General features: G+C 44.2%; 1 protein-coding gene across 2 annotated transcripts in view; it reads left to right on the top strand.

The window, feature by feature from the left end:
* NWD2 (NACHT and WD repeat domain containing 2) overlaps positions 1 to 23,302 on the top strand; it is a 98,142-nt gene that overhangs the window by 29,184 nt on the left and 45,656 nt on the right. For both annotated transcript variants that reach the window (XM_053256090.1, XM_053256089.1), the window contains exon 2: positions 10,066 to 10,154. In XM_053256090.1, the coding sequence (XP_053112065.1) occupies positions 10,066 to 10,154 (89 nt within the window). The remainder of the gene's footprint in view (positions 1 to 10,065; positions 10,155 to 23,302) is intronic.

The raw sequence follows: 23,302 nt of genomic DNA, 5'->3' as shown, positions 1-23,302 counted from the left end.
TTACCGAGAAAGCTTGTTTGGGGGCTTCCAGGAGCACCCCTATATTTGGTTTGGAGCTCCATTTTTGCATTTTGGATCTCACGGGATCGTGAATTCACCATTTGATTCACATGAGTTAACGCATGGGGCATGACACCTGGTACGTAGCCTGGGAAAGGTGGCCTTAGGTCATATCAAAGCCAGGACTGTAGGAGCACTATCCCTGTGCTCGCCTCCCTGATTAGTTTTCAGTTGGGAAAGCCAGAGTAGACTCGAGTTAATTAAGCGCTGTTCTTCTCACGAACTAGCCAAATACTCGCCCCCTATTTATGTCAATTCAATTCACCTTTGCAGGAAGGAATCGATAAGAAGAAGCAAGCTTGTTAGAAACATTCCTAGACACTCCCAAATTCTCCGGAAAACACAAGATAAGCTCTGATGCGCCCATTCCATTTCGCCCCACACGGGTTTCTCAAACCTCTTCACTTTTGTGCTGAAAGAGCACACCCAGCAAAGTTGCACTGGACAAGGATCAACTCCTTTGTCCATTCCTATTATTGCTTTTGTCAACAGAATGGTGTGGTCAGCATGCTGCCTCAGGGCAAAATGCTATCTATTTCTAGTCAAGACACAATCAATCAGTGTGTCTCTTCCTTGGATTCACCTGTTGTGTGTCCATAGGTTCTGGCATTGGCCACCTCATCTTGCCTTGCCTGGACTCTTGCTCCTATTCTGCTTGTTGCCTCCAGATCGGTCCTTTTCCCAAACCAAATCTGTGCAGCACATTTGGCTATGAAGTACTGGTCTCCAGAGATCAGATCCCCTTTGGATTTTGCCTGGTTCCTGGACCTTTTTTGTGCCCTTGGGTCCCCGTTCCTGTCATTTGCCTTTTTGTCTGGCCCAGAGGAGAGAGATCCCTCAGCATTAGCTGAGCTACAAGGGCTACACCTCACCAGACAGATTGAGGTGGTATAACTAATCTCTGATCCAAAACCTCTTGCTCCCCTCCTTTCTTGCTTCCTCTGAAATCCAAAGCTGTTCTCTTAGACCGTTTCTTGAGTGAAGAATGTTGGCCTTGAGTGAACTTAATTTGGCACTCATGCCAAATTGCCTCTTTGTGAGCCGTAACTTAATCTTATTGATTTGTTAGTCTTGTTAGTTTTGCTAGTTAATATGGCCTATTGCGCTATTTCATTTCCTGCACCCCTAAACCCTAAAAAAAAAAAAAAAAAAAAACCTTGATTCTGGTTTTGAACTACAACACTCCCTGTCAGTTCTTTCCAAGACCAAAGCTTTGCACAAATTTATTTTGAAGTGGGCTATTCCATTCATGCTTGCTAGTTCCCCACACAAGCCCCCCCAAAAGTAGTCTGGAGTGCTTGCCAGTTCCCCAGGAGTGGTACATTGATTGATTGATTGATTACTAAGGATTACTTCTATTGATTGATTTAGTGCCGTCAAGTCGGTATTGACTCTTAGCGACCACATAGATCGATCCTCTCCAGGATGATTGCCTCCAACTTGGCCTTTAAGGTCTCTCAGTAGTGCATTCATTGCTGTCTTAATTGAGTCCATCCACCTTACTGCTGGTCGTCCTCTTCTTCTCTTTCCTTTCACTTTTCCCAGCATTATGGACTTCTCAAAGGAGCTGGGTCTTCGCATAATGTGCCCAAAGTATGATAGTTTGAGCCTGGTTATTTGTGCCTGGAGTGAAAATTCTGGATTGATTTGTTCAATGATCCCTTTTTTTGTTTTCCTCGCTGTCCATGACATCCTCAAAAGTCTTCTCCAGCACCAAAGTTCAAAAGCGTCAATGCTTTGTCTGTCTTGCTTCTTCAAAATCCAGCTTTCGCATCCATAGGGTGTCACAGGAAAAACCATTGTCCAAACTATTCTAATCTTTGTAAATATAGACACATCACGGCATCTAAATATCCTTCCCAAAGCCTTCATTGCAACCCTATCAAATGCTAGCCTATGGCGTGTGTCGTGCTTTCTGCAACTAATATTTAGGCTTAATTCATGGCACTCTATTGTCCTTTCCTTAAAAAGAAACAAAGATACTTTAAAATGTACAGCAAGCCAGTATTATCTTGGGATAGTCACATGTCAGGTCCATGGGGGTTTGAAATTCATGTGCAGAAGTCCCTTTTATGGGTGTGCATAAACTGTGGTTCGAGAACCGGTTCAGCACAGAGAGGGGGGCGTGGAGCAGGAGCTTTAAGAAAGAGGAGCGCAGGTCCTTACCTGATGTCCGTTGTCCCATGCAACTTCCTCCTGGGGCAGTGGCACCAGCACGCACATGGTGTCCACTCATGTGTGGGCACCATTTGTATGGTCAGCATGGTGTTGCTGACCACGCAAATGGCGCCTGTGCATGCATGGACACCATGTGCATACTGGTGCTGCACAGGGGTGCTTGGGCTAACCGCTGCCCCAGCAGCAAGTTGCATGGGGCAACGGAGAGCAGGTAAGGAACTGCTCTCCTCTTTCTTAAAACTCCCGCTCCCCTCCCCACAGTGCCGAACCAGTGCTTGAACTGTGCTTCGTGCATACTCCTAGTCCCTTTTCAAAATGCTCTGCTGTACTGTTCAGCTTCTTTGTGTTCCCAAAGACAGAAATCAAATGTGGAACAAGCCTCATATCATCTGTGTATATAGTGCTTCTTCTGTAGCATGAATTAGAGAGGAGAATTGTGCCCCAAGCCCATAAGAAATAACTGTCATAGCTGAGAACAGAAATTTCCAAACTCTAAAGTTTGTAAGGCACAGCATACTGTGAGGGAAGGATAACATGCCACATGGAAAACAAATTGATTGAGTAATGAAAGGATCCTGTGACCCCGAAGTCATAGGGGAAGCTGCCTGCTGTGAACCCAGTTCACTGTTCTGGCCTTGCGCTCTTTCATTCAGACTCTCTTGGGGGTGGGTGGTTCTGGACTGTCTTTACATTGGGTGTAACTTGAGCATTTAGTCACTCCCAGTATAGAGATGCAAAAGAATGATCTTTCTCCGGAGGCTGGCTGCTTCATCTCCAGATGAGTCACTTCTCAGGACTTGTTTGATTTCAGTCAGGAGGCACATCTAGCACAATGAATCATTCAGGGATACAAGGGGTGTACAAATTCTCTTACACATTCTTTTTTGGTGAAGAGTATTTGCAATAGTATTTGCAAAGAGTGAAGAGTATTTGCAATTTTAATTGAGAAAAATGTGCCTTAGTTATCTAACATTTGGGAAACTGGGACCTAGAACATTAGAGTATTCTATGCTATGGTGAGGGTATTCTGTTAAAATGCCATCATTGATGTTCTAATATCAATTAGAATGAGGAAGAGAAAGAATCTCTTCAAAAAGACTGAAGAATAATCTGCAAGTTCCACTGTGTCTCTTTATTGTATTAATGAAGCCTTATATAGAAGTCCTTCAAAGTTATTGTCAGGGGCTCTGGGTCCTGAACCAGGAATCTCACAGCTCTGTTAAGGCACAGAAGGGAATAGGAACATAAGAACAGCCCTGCTGGATCAGGCACAAGACCCATCCAGTCCAGCATCCTGTTTCACACACTGACCCACCAGATGCCTCTGAGAAGCCCACAGGGGTTGAAGACAAGAAATCTTTCTCCAAGCACCTCTCCTCAGAAACATTCTGAGGCTGTGCTCTACATTTTTAATTCAGCAACACAAAGGGCGAGATAAAGCAGCAGCAGCATCTATCTTAAGGTGTGGTTGACTTAGGCGCAGATAAGTTTCAAAACTGTTCCTAAGATAGCAGTTCACAATCCGATGGCAGCTCAGATGATTGTAGCTTGCCTAATGCTGCAGAAGTGCTCTGAGACAGATGAAAGGCTTTGTAGAAATGCAAATCACTGTTATTATTGTGGTATTATATGTGGAGACAAGGCTGCCATAACACTAAAAGACTGACAGCTTTATTTTCTCTGGTGATGTTCAAAAGCTTTTTGTAACATGAGCAGTACACAGTGATTCAATGCAATTTCTCTGAAAGAAATGCCGCTTCGTGGGAATTACTTGTTGCCGAATATTGTTATATATGTGATTAAAATCTCCTCTTTCCCCTATCTTTAAAAACAGATTAAAACAACCCTAACCATATTCTTACTGCTCCAAACTGAAATAGATGCAATGCAAGTCTTAAACACTTGAGGTGAAAACAGATATAACATGTTTGGGGCAGCAGGGCGCATTTGTTCAGCCCAGACAGAACTTTCCATTTGAGGGCTGAACTCTGAAACACACAGGGCTGCGAGTGTATGATTCCCCCAAGAACTCTCAAGCCCCTGGTGCAGTTTAGCAGGGTTTCAAAAGAAAACATTTGAAGGAATGACTAGATAAATAAGGTACATGTGGGGGTTTTCAAAAGGAAAAAAGGTGGACACTATATCTCAAGTATAAGAACAGAGGAGGGGGCAAGACTAAAGGCTGCGGCAGTGCTCCGTTTGTCTTTCGGATTGGGGAGCCAGGGAGCCACGCTCATGCTGTAGCTGGGGACGGGGGCTCCTTGTACATTATTTTAACATTACATCACTTTTCACCCTTAGGGTCTGAGGAAATTGAGGCATATTCAGTCAAGGAAGCAGCAATTGGCTGTACTGTAATCATTGCCTGTACATTTAGTGAGCACGCCCTCAACTCCTGCCTGTGGCTTCTAGCAGCATCTGGTGGGCCACTGTGTGAAACAGGATGCTGGACTAGATGGGCCATGGGCCTGATCCAGCAGGGCTGTTCTTATGTTCTTAGTGTACCGTCAAGCGTGCAGGACAGAGTTTGTGGCAGAGGAGGTGTGTGACTACAAAGGCTTACATTTCATAGATTTACAAGTAGGGGTGTGCACCAACTGTGGTTCGAGCCCTGATTCGGTGCTACAGGGAGGGGAGCAGGAGCTTTCAGCACAAGGAGAGCAGGTCCTTTCCTGCTCTCTGCCGCCCCATGCAGCTTCCTGCTGAGGTGGCACTGGCCTCAAGTACCCCCACGTGGTGCCAGCACACACATGGCATCCACGCATGCACAGGCACCATTTGCTTGGTCAGCATGGTGTCACAGACCATGTAAATGGTGCCGGTGCATGTGCAAACGCCATGTGTGTGCTGGTGCCATGTGGAGATAGTTGGCTGAGCGCCGCACTAGCAGGGAGCTGCATGGGGCGGCGGAGAGCAAGTAAGGACCTGCTCTCCTCTTTCTTAAAGCTCCCGCTCCCCTCTCCACAGTGCCAAACCAGTACTTGAACTGCTGTTCGTGCACGGCCCTACTTACAAGCAAAAACATAGGGCCATCATTACCTAAAGTGTGCCGTCAAGTCGGTGTCCTGGCGACCACAGAGCCCTGTGGTTGTCTTTGGTAGAATAGAGGAGGGATTTACCATTGCCATCTCCCGCGCATGATGCGTTTCAGCATCTTTCCTATATCGCTGCTGCTCGATATACGTGTTTCCCATAGTCTGGGAAACATACCAGCGGGGATTCGAACAGGCAACCTCTGGCTTGCTAGTCAAATCATTTCCCTGCTGTGCCATTAGGTACCCATCATCATTACCTAGAGTACATATATTCATTTTCTCTGTCTTGCTGGGTTCTCTCCAAACTGATTGGGTAGAGTTTTGTATTGTTTCATAAGTTCTACCTGTTTGAAAAAAGAATATATTGGGATGAGGGCAAAATGAAAAGATGTGCAGTTGGCAATTGGGATTCTGTCAAATGGAGCATCACCAGCTTTTCAACTGTAGCTGTGCTTTTTAAACTCTTGTTATTGTTGGTTGTTTATATTGCCCCATCACTGTGGATGGCTCTTTACCCCTCCCCCAAGAGATTTGCAGTCTATGATTCAATGCAAGGGATTTGACAGAGGAAGCGGCTCAGGTGAAGAATATGCAATTATTTCAGTTACACATAGTTAGGCTTCGTTACAGGAGCTTTTGAAGACTTTTAACAGGGTCCTGATCTGCAGCAGGGGATATAAGAAGAGCCCTGCTGAACTAGACCAAAGGTCCATTTAGTCCAGCATCCTGCCTCTCACAGAATGACTAACCAGTTGCCTCTAGAAAGCCCCCAAACAGAGGCCAGTTAAAAAGTTGGCAACTCTAAGCATGGCATGTTTAAGTATCTGAAAAACTATTTGTAAGATCTTATGCAAGTCTTAAGGGGGAAAGCGGCGGCAGGCGGGCGGGGGGGAGGTTCTCAGCTCATTTTGCATTTTTGCACATAGACTTCCATCCTGCAACTGTGTGGATTTCAGAATACCTAATTATCATGATATAAAAATAACTTCTGGGGCATTTCCATTTTGGCAGCAAGAAAATGACATTTAAGTATATCTTTTCCTCTGCGGAAGGCTGCAGCTTAAAAATCTCTTTTCTGACATAGCTGGATTTTTAAAAAAGAGTAGGCTAATCTCACATGCTTGCTTTCATTAAAAGGCCAATTAGATTTTTATGTAATTAAACCAGGTTATCTGCCATCCATCCAAATGGCTCATTCCATCTTAATTATGTGTCATTCCATTTCGAGGCACAAAAGCTTCAGACACTGGGAAGAGTGTAGTAGGTAGGTGGGCAGAAATTCTTAACACATTTGCTATCACAAACTTCCACCTTGACACATGTTTCTATACTAAGAAACAATCTCACCTTTAAGCATGAAGACTGCTATTTCTCCTTAAGTGGGTTACTGCAAGCTTTCAATGAATGTGTTTATTTAACTGCATAAACTAATTCACTCCTCCCTCCCTGAATATAGAGGTAATCCAAATGTTTCAAGGTAGCAGCAGCCAATTGGACTGCTGAACTGTGGCTAACAACTATTTTCATACTTGTTCTGTAATGTTAATGCAGCTGCCGGAATATTTTTCCTGCTTTGCTTCATCTCTCATGAGAATTAATTAATTGTTAATCGTTATGATTGACACATCCACCTAACCAGCCGGCATGGCTTTCATTCCATGCAGTAGACACTGGAATGTGCTGATTAAGGAGATCTCTTTAGTTGATCTAATAAGTCCATCCCCACCCAAGGCTGCATTTTGTATGAACTCTGAGAGCCATTAAATGTAGGAGGTGTATATGTTGTATTGCAAAGTTTGTTCACAAAAACATAGCCAGTGTCTTTTTATACTGGCACAGTAATGCCAGTATAGTTAAGATGAGGAGTTGCTTCGACATGCTGCCATTATAAACCCTGAACATTCAATAGATCATAAAATCAAAACTGTCTGACCAATCTGCCTGAACATTTGCAAATATCAACTAAGTGACAAATGACACCATCCCTTCAAATGTGATGCAGATCTGATATAGAATGCCTCAGATGCAGCATTTTAAACACTGGCCCATAAACTCTGGAAAACATCAGATAATACATCTTATAAGATAGGGGAATCTTCCGAGGACATGCAATGCTGTGTTAAGGGACCTTGTGAGGGAGCACAAGGCAGGTGGCAAATGGACTTATGAGGGAATTCTAGATGGTGGGGGCCTTGCGAGGGTACAGAAGGTAGTGGCAGACTGCCTTTGAACATGGAGGTTCTGCATCAGAGGTATACTGCCTCCAAGAACACCTAGAGTTCTGCCTTTGAACATAATTTTTCTACTTTAGATGTATCCTGCTTATGAATATGGGCACTACTTAGCCAGCCTAGTGTTACACTTCTTTCACAAAGCCCAGATAGATTTTCCTTTTCAAAAAGCCTAGAAATTCAATAATCCAGAAAACGCCCACATAAGACAAGAGTGCTTTAGATTTTCATTCATGTGCTAAAAAGTGTTGAAAGTACAAGTTAGAGTATTCATCTTAACTTCCATGCCATATAAGTTGTAAAGACATTATATTATACTGGCTTTACAAGATGCCTATTAAACAATATATACTGTATATGACATAGAGCTTCAAAGGGACCTGAGTTTGGCTCCAGTTTATACCTTTGTGAGCTCTGTAGATAGGTTTGTTCCAGCTAAATATCATTTTAGTCTTTCAGTCTTGAAATACCGAAGAGTGTTCACGCTGGTGTGTTACAGTGTACTTCCCTCTAATTTACTTGTAGGAAGAATTCAGAAAATTCACTATGATGAACATACCTGCCTTTGTGATTTGGATAAGGTCAAAACTGTGATCCATGTACTTTTGTATTGCCACTATTATCGTGACGCTCATTTTGTTATTGTGCTCATTATCACCAAATATCTGGGCAGATTAGACAACTTTTACTCTGATCAGGATCCTTTAATTACTGACAAAGTTGCAAAAATTATGGCTGTTTCTACTAGCAAAATAAACTGACCTGAAGTCTATCTTTTAAAGGTCATAATTTAATTAGGGTGGAACTAAGCCCTATGTACTGGTAGCCCTCCAGTAATACCATGTACCATTCAACTCATGTCCTGATCTGTGTGAGTTTTACTGCCTATCACCCACCTCTCCATATTATTGGCTGCTACTGCCAATAAGGGCAGGAAAACATATGTGATAATGAAGTTAGGACATGGAGTACTATTATATCCTATCTAATAATCTGTTTGGTTATTTAGAAGGTTGTCCCACTGGAGATCCGAGAGTGGGCAGGGCAGGTGCAGTCAGGAGGACAGAGGGAAAGGAAGAGGAAAAGAAGAGAAGAAAATGAAGTAGTTCTTAATAAAATTCTCAGTTAAATCCACATAAGATAACTTGTGTTTACAAGGGAAGCTGATACAAAACTAGTACCTTGAACTCCAGTAGCATAGTGAACACATTGGTTAATTAGTGGTATTAACATATGTGTTAGATTAGAATACAAATCCCTGTTCAGCTTAGTCCAGACAATCAGCCTCATGGGATTGTTGTAAGGCTAAAGGAGGAAAACGTATATGCCACCTTGGAAGACAAATAGGATTAAAGGGAATTAAAAACCCAGACATTATGAAGAGAGAGGAACAAACTTGACAAGAACTTGCTATTTGCATAACATTTCATTTTTATTCTAATATTTAGAATAAATATGTGAAAGGCAAAATCTAATGAATTGGGTGATTCAGTTGATGCATGGGATCTTGAGAATGCTGACTTTGCAACTGAGTCATGGCATCTGAACCAACCCAAGAAGGTCTGGAATTTGCCCTCATCCCACACTCTGCTAGGCTCTGGAATTGAATCTCCACAAGTATAGAAGTGTGTTTCCTGTAGTCTGCCTTGTACTGATTCAAAAGAATAGAGCTGACTCTGCAGATAAAATCTGAAAAATTACAAGGCCTGTTAATTGATCTCAGTGACTGGAAACTGTAGGTTCGTAAGTGTGTGTGTGTGTGTGTGTGTGTGTGTGTGTGTGTGTGTGTGTAGACATAGATATAGATATAGATCAGCAGTTACTGAATTATAAACAGTTACTGAATCCTCATCTAAGAGGCACTGCTCTTGAGTGAAGGTTCGTTTACAAAACAGGGGTGGGAGGAATGTTGGAAGTTGACCTGAGGTAAAAGGTATCTAGGTGGACAACTAGGTGGACAACTGGACCAACCTGATGCTTTTAAGTTTTAATTTTGACCCCAGAAAACGTTTGAAGCAGTCTCCAAGAAGGAATATACTTTTTCCTCTTTTACTATGCTACATTGATTTAGAACTGTGAGCATTATGAATGACAAATCCATTTTTGCCATTAAGAGTTGACACAACAGTGGAGCCCAGCCAATTCTGGCTGACTCATAGGTGGATGTATGTAGTAGACAGTATATGTTTGCAAATACAAGTTTGTCTCCACTTGCTCACCCTTTACATTTACAAGTGTACACTTCAAAATGTAATGTGTAAACCAGCCCTGTGCGATAACTAAAAAAAAAACCCTGCTTAAAATGCTAACTATAAAATATGTAGGAGTCTACAGAACATGGTTGAACTGTCGGGATTAGTATTAAACTGAACGTTGGTAAATGTCACAACAAGCATTTCAATTCAACGACATTCCCTAGAGCATAGAATTCAGAGTGCTACACTATGCTTGTGCTCACAATTTTTAAGATTACTGCTCTCTTCTGCATAAACCTACACGGCTGTTTAAATAAACAGTTGTCATAAATATTGTTAACCAGCTGTTTCCCCCTCTATCTACAGACACAGTAGCAGAAAGAAGTGCATTACGAGAACATGTGTATCCTAAGCTGCGGGAATTCTGCAGGGAAAACTACGGGCTGGAATTTCAGGTAGCGCTTTCTTTATTCAGCATACACGCGGTGATGCTACTGGGCTTACAAACAAAATATATTCAGAGAACATTATACCAGAGCTCATTGTTCTATCATTGCATGCAAAAAAAATTGTAAAAACTAAGGACATGATCCATCTCCACATGGATTCAGATGAAGCTATAGGAAAAATCAGAGTAAGGCTCAATGAAGCCCTCTTTCCCTTCTTGGCTGGCTCTCAACTATATGAACACATCAGCATACTGGCTATTACTTGCATCAGGAGGCTGGCACATGACTCCATTAATCCATGCAACCATTCCTTTTCTCTTCAGATTTCTTACCTTAATTGTAATTTTGGGAGGCCCAGGAGAAGAGGGATGGCTGGATATAGGAAGCATGCACTAGTTTCTTAGCAAGCCGTAGACAATGAAGTCATGCACACAACCTCTGGCCGCTGCTTGGAAGGGCTGCAGGGAAGGCAGGAGCTTGCCTGCCTTCCTGGCAGACAAATGGAAGCCTCCACAGCACCATGCGCTCACACAAGCAGTGGCATGGTGGAGGACGAAGCTGGGAGCAGGAGGAGGAAGCTCTTCTGCATCCCAGAGTGTCCTGTGCCAGCAGCACAATGGCTGCTCTGATTAGAGCAGCCACCACACTTGGCGCGGCCACTCCTCCCCCCCCCAGCTCACTGCCCAAAATGGCAGCAGGACAGGGAAGCCACCTGCCTGGTGATGATTGCCCAGATGATTGCCTGCTGAGCAGGTAGAAGTGTTGGACTACCCTCAGCTGGAGCAGCCAGAAACGGTGCTCCAGATGACACAAGCTGCCTGGGTTACCCCAGGTAGCTTGTGTCATGAGCCCTAATATGTTCATGAATGGCTGAGGGCCAGCTGAGCAGTGGAAGCAAGAAGGTTCCTATGCCAATCCCCTCTCATGGACACAGTTGTCATAATTTTGACTGGATCATGGCCTTAAAAAGTCTGTTCATGTCAAGAAGTGACTGTTTTGAGAGTGTTTACCAGTTATGAGCATTTGATTTTGGCAGGGAAGTCTTGTTTCCCTGTACGTAGACTGTGATCCAAAAGTGAGTGCTCACGCCCCATCCATGAGGGTGCCATAGCTTTTTTGTACGTTTCCTTCTAGCCAGTCACGCAGCTGAATTCTCAAGCTGGTTTTTCAAAGAACTCTGAATTTTAAAAGTGGTTGGGAAGCTGGGGCAAGAGAGATGGGCAGCACCAACCAAACTAGTTAGTCATGACTGAGCGCCACTGAAATCAAAGAGACAAATTAGTCATTACTAACTGTGTTCCATTAATTTCAGTGGTGCTCAGTCATGATTAACACAGACTGGAATTTGGATGCTTTCCAGCATCTTTTCTGAATACGCTTGCCCTAAACTCCTGGATGCTTAGTCTGGATGCTGGCAATGCAGTTCTGGTGGATGCACTGTCAGCTGCAATGTGGGTGTCATCCATTACAGACTGCTAGTCTTGCTCATTTAATCAATGTAACAGATTGGGTGACACGGCATTATACTAAGAGTGGCAAGCTTTACCTAACAGGCAAAGTACATATTATGCTGCAGCCAGTAGGGGTGGGGCTGGGAGGACGGAGAATGAACTGCATGCGCAACTCATTCCTGCTTGCCCCACCCCATCCTGCCTGCCTCCCTTCCCGCCCCTCTCTCCACAACCAGGTGAGGCAAGGGGGAGGGCAGCCAGGATGGGGCAAGAAGAGTGGGAATTAGCTGCACTTGTGGCTCATTCTCTGCCCCACCCACCCCTACTGGCTGCCACGGACCGTAGCCATAGTGGCCCTCATAAAAAGGAACAGAGGAAAAGGCTGGGCACTGGGGAGGGGAAGTTTCAGCCTGAAAACAGAGGGAAAGGATTGAGCATTTGTTTCCCTCCTTCCACTCCTCCAAAGCAAAGCTCCCCTTTTGAAAGCATTTTGCACTGGAAAGAACTTTGTTCCACATCCCTAAAACAGGAGGGGGATTTCAGTTTGCTTAATACATTGAGGATGAAACCTCTGCCAGATATATAAAATACAGGGGAAACTGTGGCCTGAATGTAGCCTCAGAGGATTTCCCTAGTTCCAAAAATAAAACAGAGAGCCATCCATGATTTTAACCAAAGACTAAGTGTTGACATATACCTGAATGCTCAGGGAGGCCTCCTGAGGCAGCTTGCAAAGCACATGCAGCCACTAGCATTTTGTTTACATTTTCTGAAAATCTCTAGTAATTGGGTCATGGATGTGACTAGTCAGATCTTTTCTTTCACTTTGCTGCATGAGTAATTTCAAGTTTTTTGGAAGAAGCTGAAAATAAATGCAGAATTTTGCAAGGGAGACATGAGATGGTTTCACTCAGATTATCTATTTGGCATCTGCTTAGCGTGCCAGTGTTGCTGTTTCTAAAGCCTCTTCAAGGTCTAAGATGCAAAGACACAAAGCCATGGCCTTGAGAAGGGAGGGGGAAATCAGTCTGAGAATGCCGGAACAAAGATGTGACTTTTTAATAGCCATTTTAGCACATCACATTGTTTACTGGGGGTGGGGGCAGGGGGGTGGTCTTCTTGCCCTGGTGCCAGATTGCCAACCTCTTCACTTCTACATTTCTACAACCATAGAATAGGGTTCCATCCCCTTGGAATTCTGGGTATCACCCGGATTTTAAGCATCACACCTGGATTCGCCCGGATTTCAGCTTTAATTTCAAAGGGAAAAAGCTAAGCTCTAGCCCTTGTAGAAGTGGTGTTATGGAGCAAAACGTGCGGTCACTATTCTGTTCAACCACTGGACTTGGATTAAAAGAGGAAGAGACCACAGGAGGCTAGCTGGGCTTGTTTTACTTTCACAAGTACATTAATCCCCTGAAGAATGTTGCCTTGTTTGTTATCAGCAGGGATCTCTATTGGGCAGTTGAGAGGCTAGCTTGCTTTTGATGTGAATCACTACCTGGCTACCAAGCGGTGTATTGTAATGTTTAAGGACTTCCTTGGCTTTACATTCAATGCATGCCTACTTAGAAGTAAGCACTTAGAAGTAGGCACCCTTGATTTCAATCAGATCTTCTATCAAATAAGTGTGTATAGAATTGCAGCCTTAATTTAAAAGCTGTGCATTTGTTGTTGTTGTTGTTGTTCTATCGCTGCTGTTAATATGTCAAGGAAAATTGTCAGGAGAAGATATCTTACCCAACTATTGTTGGTAGATATCCAGAGCAAATACAAGTCAACTGGAAAGTGCAGCAGCTAATTTTCATATGCAAATTATTTGCAAGCCAGTTTACATAATATGTAAATTAAGCACCCAGATTTGAAGAGCCAGAATATGGCAATCCTCCCATAGAGCAACTGACACTTGCAGCAGGTCTCTCTCTGAAAGAAGGAAAATCTGCTACATTGTCTTAATATCAGCAAGGCATATTCTTTTATGTGTTCAACAATTCTAGCTTTAATTCTAGCAGTTTCCCTGGGACCAGAGGCGTAACTATAGGGGGGGCAGGGGGGGCACGTGCCCCGGGCGCCATATTTTCTGGTCACGTGGGGGACGCCGCCATGACAAAAAAAATTTTTTTTAATGTTTTGTTAATACAAATGTTTCCTGCTCAGTGCAGCAGCGCTGCAGCAGTCAAGGGAGCGCGTCGGCACCCCCTCCCCCACGAGCGGTCCCTTCCGCGCCGCCCACGCCCCCCCATTGCTTTGCTGGGGCCTGGCGGCCAGTCAGTGGCCTGGCTTGGTGGCAGCGGCGGCAGGCGTTTGTGAGGAAAAACCAAAGTATAATGTAGTATGTTGGGGGGGCGCAGGGGGCGCCATTTCAGTGCTTGCCCCGGGTGCTGTTTTCCCTAGTTACGCCTCTGCCTGGGACAGAAGTTAGGCTGACAGGAGTGTAATTTCCTAAATCACTATAGTTCCCTTTTTAGAACTTTGTGCTGTATCAGCTGCCTTCCAATCTTCTGATAAGGTGGTTGTTTTAATGATAAGTTACATATTTTTGTTTAAAAGTCCGCATCTTCAAATTTGAGTTCTTTACGCTCCCTTGGGCAAATGTTGCCTGGCTCTAGTGACTTGTGATTTTGTGATATGTCAGTTAACTGTAGAACCTAATCCTTTGCCACATCTTCCTAACTTAGTTCCTCAGAAACCCCTCCCTGAGAGCAATGTTTCCAATGTGAATATCCCTCCACCATTTTCCGCAGTGAAAGCTGATGCAAAAAAAAAAAAATGTATGTAGTCTCTCTGCAGTTTCTTTATACTTTGTTGAGACCAGGGGTGGTTTCCCAACTCTGAGCTCTACAGTGGTAGGGGGTGGTATAAAATGCTTCGGTTTGGCAGGATTGTATTCAAAACATAAATAAAAGATGGAAGCTGTTTGTTGCATAGTTTGTGGTACAGCTGTGGCCATTCATATTGCCACCCATAACGACGTGTTTTCCCAGCAGGGACTGTTCATATTGTATGTAAGACGTGCTCTTCTACTGCCCCATTTTGGACCAATGGGGTCTCAGAGGAGGCGGGAGACGATGTGATGAGGCTTAAAAAAAAAATCTTGGTGGTTTTGCACAAAGCCACCTGCAGGGGGAGCAGTCTAGCTTGCACAAACTTAACTATTCCTTGCCAAGGCTGACAATTAGTTGTTTAAACTAATTAAAAAACTTACTGGCAGAGGTGGAAAGAGGAAAGGAAGAACTGAAAGAAAATTAATCACAGAAATACAAAAAGAAATATAATCAGAATAGTTTTAACATTAGCAGAGGAGGGAGACGAGTGGAAAGCAAATAAAAAGGAAATTGCACAGATGCACCTTTGCAGAAGAGCACCTGGCAGTGGGGGGGGGGGAATATAATTTCAAAAGCTGAGAGAAGATTAAGATATTGAAACATGAAATTGCTGAATGAACCCTCCATGTTACATGGCGGAAACAGCGAGACAGTCCTCCTAAAATGGGAAAATACAGTTCTTTTTTTCCTTTTTTTTTTTTTTGGAACACACTTGCAACATTGTAACACTAAAGCATAAAGATAAAACCTGGAAGAAGGCTGCCCATGTGCGAACCACACCTTGCTGTCATCGCATGCATGATGGTGTCAAAACACAGTTAGTACGGACGCACACTTAGCAGTTATGTAGCGAAACAATTATAATGTATAATCTGGAAAGCGCCTTGGCGGAAGGAGGCAGGGATAACTTCGAGGTACTCACCCCAGCAGCTGGTCGGGCCTGGCTGATGACATACATCCAGCCCATCAGCCCCAATTAGAGGTGGAGGTGGGGCAGTCGTGGCTCAGATGTTGACAGCCCAGTCAAGAGGAAGGATGGGGAGAGCTGGAGTCTTGGAGACTCTTGTATGAGTTTGCATCGATTGCGTGGAACCCAGGGCTGAGATTTCAGAGTGGTTCTATGTCTTGCGAGATGTGTGGGAGCAGTGAGGAGTTATGTAAAAACAGGCAGGCCAGTTATGAGGGGCTGTCTTCCGATGAGGGCTGAGGTCTCTTGTCTGGAAGACGCAGGACCCACTGGTCCAGAAAAGGGGGTAAAGGTATCGTAACGTCCCGTCTCTGGCATACTTACTCTGACACCTTAGCCTGCAAACCCGAAAACTGCAGGTAGGAACCCCTGTAGACCAGGGGACTTGACAAATGGTGCTGAAACCTGGGAGTTCTCATTCCAGGAGTGAGTACCAATAAGAAATGGAACCAGTTTATAGGTAAGCCGGGATGCTGGCCCACCTGCTGGAAACCACTGGACAGGCAAAATGTCGATGGATCTAATGCAGTCTGGGCAATGGTTGGTAGAACAACAGGCCATTATTACAAGGGACTTGGTGCAACAACAGCACTTCGCACAGGCAGACTTAATTAAGGGCCTGTGTGATGGCTTGGCGGTACACAATCCAGTACCATTTGAGACAGGAGGGAGTGGGGCTGCAGGTGGGCCTCCAACGCTACTATTTCATCTCATTAAACTCAACCCAGAGGATGATATGGAGGTGTCCCTTGTTATTTTTGAAAGAACTGCTGAAGCTGCCTTATGGCCCAAACCTCAGTGGGCTGCTCTTCTGGGCCCCAGTTGGATGGGACTACCTCAGGCCACCCTACACTACACACCCTACACATGCACTTCTCACAGGGGAGAGTAATGATTATGATTTAGTAAAGCAGGCCGTACTTGATAGGTATGAGATCATTGAAGAAACATGCTGCCAGCGATTCCTCAGTCTCAATTTTAAACAGGGTCACTGTAGCACAGTTGAAGGACACTGCTCTTCAGTGGCTGAAGCCCCAGACCGAGGGCAAGACAAAAATAGTGGATAAGGGAATTACACATAATGTTTCCAGAGGCCAGGGCCTGGGTTGGCTGAAGTAAGCCAACCACCTTTAAGGCTGCTACTCAGATGTTAGAAAACTTATCTGTGACTGAGGCGTGTTACCAAAACTGCCCCAAAGCAGTTCAGCCTCAGTATCAATTTAAGCAAGTCTGGTGTTTTTTGAAAGGAAGAGGAGACATTTAAAAGCTTAATTAAAGTTTTAAAGCTTTATTAAAGGTAAAAATGGAGATTACAGAAGGCAAAAGGTTAATTAGGCAAGGTGATTCAATAATTGAGCTCAGGTTCTAAATGACTTGGTAAAGGCTTTTAGTAATTTGACTAGAGTTCCAAATGAGATCCTGCTTAGAGGCTTGCAGTGCAAAGTGCCTAGAGAGTGGAGGAGGCAAAGTGGAGAAAGAGGCAAGGAGACTTAGAGATAGATGGCTGGAGAAGTTAGCATTACCTATCCTTCTTGGGCAATGGCCAGGCAGATGTGCCTCCTCTCAAGTAATGCGTAGGGTAGAAGCAGGGAGAAAGAGCAAGGGAGTAGCAGTCACAGCTCGCAGCATGTGAGAGTCTAGGATTGCAGGATCCAAACATAGTCCGATGCCATGATGTCCTGGCTGGGGTTTTTATATCTAAAAACATGCCCTGAGGCAACTGTTGACTCAATCAAGTAGCTATCAACCCGAAGGGCAAGGAGTTGCTGTGCAAAACAAGAGAGTCCATTGCTACATGGACTTAGCCACTTTAGTGGGTCCTTCTAGACAAAGGCAGGAGCAAGCTATGCAAATGTGCCTGTGTTCAGTGGATAGACTATGTGTTTACAATCTCAAGGAACCATGATGTCTTCTAGTGTACAGATACACATCATTTATTTATTTATGAGCGTCTCTCCCTTATCCTTGTTAGTCAACCAACCAATCCCAATTTTAATGGGATAGGAAATAGTCATTTCAGTGCTCTTTGCTAAGAGGCATTCCAAATGCTTATCCCTGAGTAGAAGAATCTCTTCCCAAACAATTTACTTTGACAGGTCTACTTGCTGACTCACATCCGATAGAGGAGGGTGGGCTCGTCCTTTTTCATTTTGTTGCCTCTAACCTGAAGGCATGCTGCCAAGCTTGGTCTGTTGCTTAATGACCAATTTTTGCCAAAGAGACTATGATCCCCTGGTCTTATGCTGGGAATACATTGAGAGGGGTACTCTGTGTGCTACCCTCAAAACATGGCTTTCTGGCAAGGTGGCCAAGGCATGGAGGGACCATAGTTGAGGAGATTACGCTGGCATTGGGGGAAGTGTGGCACAGCCTTGGGCAACCCTCCAGAAAGGAACCATGCCAAAGATCCCTCAGCTTATGGGCCCTGCACCTGATGGTGGGAGAAGGGCATGCCCTAGTCAAAGGGGGCATGTGTGGACTGGACAGGATAGATTTGGCTCACCAGATCAGGAAAGCCAGCGTCACTGGGAATTAGAAGAAGCAGGGTCAGATAACATCCTGGAATGAGAAGAGCCAGCCAATCGCCAAGGGCCCTAGTCAAAGGGTCCATATTATACATGTGGCAAGTGAAAATGCCCTCCTATGGAGTGTGGTTGGGTAGAGTTCACTGCATGGGCCAGGCTCTCAGATGAGGCAGAGAAAGCACCTTTTTGGCTGACTGCTAAGATCAACCAGCTGTTTGTACAAGCCCTCATGGATTTGGGGAGTTCAGTGTCAATGATTCAAGAATCCTTGGTGCCTGCCAACCTCCCAGGGGTGAGAGTAGCTTGTGTCTACTTGACCCAGAAACAGTTTCAGCAGGTCCAGAGGCAGGTAGAATTAAGAGGGACTGTATGTCTCTTTGATCTGTTGGTCGTGCCTGATTTGCCATGGCCCCTTCTATTAGGATGTGACATCCCAAGCTTTTGGGTGTTGATGCATGACATCACCACTCCTGAGGCATCAACGATCTTAGCCACTGAGATGGAGCCGGGGAACAGGACTTCTGAGCATTAGGAGGAGCCAGACAAAGGGCCCACTCCGCGGAGCCCTGAAAAGCAGAACCCAGTGCTCCAGACTTATTGGGGGAATCCCACCTTTAAAATGGACCAGGAATGCAATCCAACCTTGTGGGCCCTAAGGGTTTGCGGAAGGGGTAACCCGGGACCAGCATTTAGCCCAATGGCTGCCATGCATTGATTATCATGGACAGGTCTGGTGGAGGGTAACAACAGTTTTATGCAAGAAGTACAGAGGTACAATAGCTTTTGCGGGCCAGGGGTACTTGCAGGCCAGAGGTATGATAGTTTTTGGTCCCTTCTGGCTACTGTCAGTAGGACAGAACTTCCAGCCCGGGCCGGTAAGAGGGTCCATTCAGAGTGATCTGCAAGTTGGGTCCAGTTAATTATGAGATTGTCTGTGAGACTGGAGCCCAACAGCACAAGCGATTCCATGTGAACCACCTAAAGCAATGGATACAACAGGGAGGGCCAGAATCCGGACAATGTGCATTAGTGGGACCAGAAAATGGGGTAAAGATGGTGTAACTTGCCCTTTCTGGCATAGTTACTCTGAGCCCCTACCCTGCAAACCCAAAAATAGTAGATAGAAACTCCAGTAGACCAGCGGACTTGATTATCTCCTTCAGCAATCCTTTCATACTATTGTTGCTAAACGTTTTACTACCTCCCTAGCTGGTTTTCTGCTCTCAATAGTTTGAGGAAACATTTCTTCATTGTTTCTATGTCTTTAGCAATTTGCTCCACAGATTACCTACATACAGTCATTCAAATCTAGGTTTAATGTGAGTTACTGACATTACCGTAATTGTGTGAACCCATGCCAAGGTGGTTTATAGCTCGAGATTAATCTGAAATTCCCACCTTGCCGTGGGTTCACACAATCACGCTAATATCAGTAACCCACATTAGACCTAGATTGGAACATCTGTGTGAACCAGGCTTTTATCATCCACTTACATTTGTTTTGCCTGAGCTTGACTTTTGAAGGATGTTTTCTTCCCATTTATGGCTTTCTTGACACAGTTTTTTAACCATGGTCTCATCCCCACAGATTTGTTCATTTCCTTTTTAATGGTGTACATTTTGTCTGAGCCCCTATTACTGTATAGTGGTCTTCAAATACCTACAAGCTTCCTGACAAGATTTGACCTCTTTACCTTTTCTTCAAGTTGCTTTTAACTCATTCCTGTATTCGCAGGACATTCTCTCTTCTTAAATTGATTGCACTTTTGGATTTGCTAGGCAGTTTTGCTCTTACATATATGTTGAATACGATTGTGTTAATTGGTGAGTGCATCCATAATAATTTGGCAACAGTTCTGGACACCACTTGGTATTAAATCAGTGGTTGCCGGAGTCTGAACAATATTGACTGGTCTTTGATTGGCTGACTTTGGAGAGGGACAGAGTCTTGTCTCTGAAATAATATGGAGCTCTGGAGATGCCTGGCACATGTCTGAAGCACATCTGGTACATTATTCCCACAAAGATTGCAAAGATGGACAGTAATAATTCTGGAGTTTGTTGGAAATGTAAGACCCATGTGGGGACATTCTATCATATGTGGTGGACTTGCAGTAAAGCACAACAATTTTGGAAGAAAATCCACTCTAAGATGCAAGAAATTTTAAAGATACACTTTCCTTACTTACCTGAACTTTTTCTGTTAAATATGACTAAAGCTTATATACTTACTAAATATACAGAGTTGTCTTTATACATGATTACTGCAGCCAGGATTTTTTATGCGGCTAATTGGAGATTACAAGCAGTCCTGACCTTGGATGAATGGTTATTAAAGTTATGGGAATATGCCTCTAAGGCTAAGATCACAGCTTATTTAAGAAATAACTCAGATGAATTATTTGCTCTAAATTGGGAACCTTTTATAAATTTTAATACAGCATCTGTTCAATATCCACACCCAAGATTTGGTTTTTCTTGAGTACGATTTTAATTAATTCATTGTTCTTCGTTCTCTGCAATATCTGGTATGAGGGGGAGTGTTGGCAAAGGAGGGAAGTTGAATCTTGGATTGTGACTTATAATTTTTGGATTGTGACATAATTTCTGGAAGTTCAAGAGATGTATACATGCTATTTTTATTTTTTAATAAACAAAAATGATTTTTTTAAAAATAAACTGGGGCCCACCCTGCTTAGCAGCCAAATGTGCATCCAAAAATAAACTGGGGACCACCCTGCTTAGCATTTAGGACACCCATCCAGAAATAAACTGGGCCCACCCTGCTTAGCAGCCAGGGCACCCATCTAAAAATAAACTGGGACCCACCCTGCTTAGCATTTTGGGTACCCATCCAAAAATAAACCAGGCCCCACCCTGCTTAGGAGCTCAGGCACCCATCCAAAAATAAATGGGGGCCCATTCTGTTTAGCATTCTGGGTGCCCATCCAGAAATAAACTGGGGCCCACCCTGCTTAGCATCCTGGGTGCCCATCCAAAAATAAACCAGGGCCCATCTTGCTTAGAATTCTGGGTGCCCATCCAAAAATAAACCAGGGCCCACCCTTCTTAGTATTTGGGTGCCCATCCAGCAATAAACTGGGGCATACCCTGCTTAGCATTGGGGTGCCTATCCAAAAATAAACCAAGGCCCCAGTTTATTATAGAGTGGATGGACTATATTACGACAGCAACGAATGTACCACTGAGAGACCTTAAAGGCCAAGTTGAAGACAGATCATCCTGAAGAGGATCTATCTATGTGGTCGCTAAGAGTCGACACCAACCTGACAGCACTTAATCAAGTTTCTGGGATTGGTATGATTTCAAGAGCCCAACTAAGGAGGAGAATGTTGGAAGTCATCCTCCAATCCAGAGCCAATATATTGAACAATCCAGTGCAAGCAGCTGCAGTGAAAGAATCTCCTGCTGACTGAGAGGACTTTTCTCTTGGCTTGTCCAAGCAAGTGAGACAGGGAGCCGGGTCTCACGATCAGTGAGAACTGGTTTGCAAAGTTGAGCCCGCAAACCGCTCTCGCCACACACAAGCAAGCGGGAGCCCTGGGCGATTGCCAGCTCCGGGACGGAGTCGGCGGGGGCTGGGGACTTCGGGGGCCGTGCAGCGCGCAGGGCATACTGGAGAGACCCCCGGAGCCGGGAGGTGGCTTTTTGCCTCCCCTCTGGGGGTCTCCTCATGAGTAGGCGGAGCCGCGCCACAGCTACTCACATCTTGAAAACCGGGTTTGCGGAGTGCTCACTCCGCAAACCCGGTTTTAGGGAAGGGGTACTTGAGCGGGTTACCCGCTCTAGAACCCCAGCTTGCAGCCGAGCCCAGTGGTTCTCACAATTACAGAAAATCGGGCTAGCGGAGGCTAGCCCAATTTTCTGCAATCGTGAGAATAGCCTCAGGATTTGCTTGGATAAGCCAAGAGAAACTGGCTCAGAATGCCATTGTGTGGTGGTTAAAGAAGAACTGAATGGGAGGGTGCAGGCCACACCCTTTTCATCATGTACACTTACTGTGGAGGGGCAGGGCTCATGGCAGAATCCTCGAAGTTAAGCTCTAGTAGATTCTGAATGATCTCATTGGTGTGCCTGCTCAGGCACAACAAAAAAGAATGTTCATTTATTATTTATTTATATTATTATTTTACACAGTCAGACAGGTGTTATTGACTGGTTTGTTTTATCCAGACATCGAATCCTTCCCAAGGACCTGGGATGCCAGAATTTTATTGTCAATTGTTATAGATATCGTCACAGAATATAGGCTGTTCCCAGTAAAGCTGCTTTTTGTAATTGGCTGATGGTTATTTCTGTGGCCCCTATGGTGTTGAGGTGCTCTTCAAGGTCTTTTGGAACTGCATCCAGGGCGCCAATTACCACTGGGATTATTTGGTTCTTTTTCTGCCGCAGCCTTTCAATTTCAATTTGTAGATCTTTGTATTTTGTGATTTTTTCTATTTCTTTTTCTTCTATTGTGCTATCCCCTGGTATTGCTATGTCGATTATTTTGGCTTGTTTTTCTTCCTTCTCGACTACAATTATATCTGGTGTATTGTGTGGCAGATGTTTGTCTGTTTGTAGTCGGAAGTCCCATAATATTTTTACATCTTCATTTTCAACAACTTTTTCAATTTTATGGTCCCACCAATTCTTGGCTACAGGTAGCTTGTATTTTTTGCAGATGTTCCAGTGTATCATCCCTGCTACCTTGTCATGCCTTTGTTTGTAGTCAGTCTGTGCAATCTTTTTACAACAACTGATTAGGTGGTCCACTGTTTCATCTGCTTCTTTACAAAGGCGGCACTTGCTGTTTGTGGTGAATTTTTTGACTTTTGCTCTTATTGCATTTGTTCTTAGTGCCTGTTCTTGTGCAGCCAGTATTAAACCTCTGTTTCTTTCTTCAAGTTGCCATTCTTAAGCCATTGCTAGGTCTTGGTGATGTCTGATTTTCCACTTATATTGTGCAAATATTGACCATGCAGTGGCTTATTTTTCCATTTTTCTGCTCAGTTCTTGACTTGTTCTTTCTTGTAGGCCTGCTTTCTTTCATTGGTGTTGAATAGTTTATTATTATTACATTTATATCCCGCTCTTCCTCCAAGGAGCCCAGAGCGGTGTACTACATACTTGAGTTTCTCTTTCACAACAACCCTGTGAAGTAGGTTAGGCTGAGAGAGAAGTGACTGGCCCAGAGTCACCCAGCTAGTATCATGGCTGAATGGGGTTGGGGATCTGAACTCGGCTCTCCCCAATCCTAGTCCAGTACTCTAACCACTACACCACGCTGGCTCTCTTTACCCAGTCAATGTGAGTAACACAACATTTTGTTTTTTGTCTGGTTTATTTTTCCTGCTCAAGAGCACCATCAGAGTTTTGTTTA

The sequence above is a fragment of the Hemicordylus capensis genome, chromosome 5 (assembly GCF_027244095.1).
Source record: "Hemicordylus capensis ecotype Gifberg chromosome 5, rHemCap1.1.pri, whole genome shotgun sequence".
Lineage (NCBI taxonomy): Eukaryota > Metazoa > Chordata > Lepidosauria > Squamata > Cordylidae > Hemicordylus > Hemicordylus capensis.
Note: the sequence above shows the minus strand (reverse complement) of the source record. Positions and strands in the feature narration are given on the sequence as shown.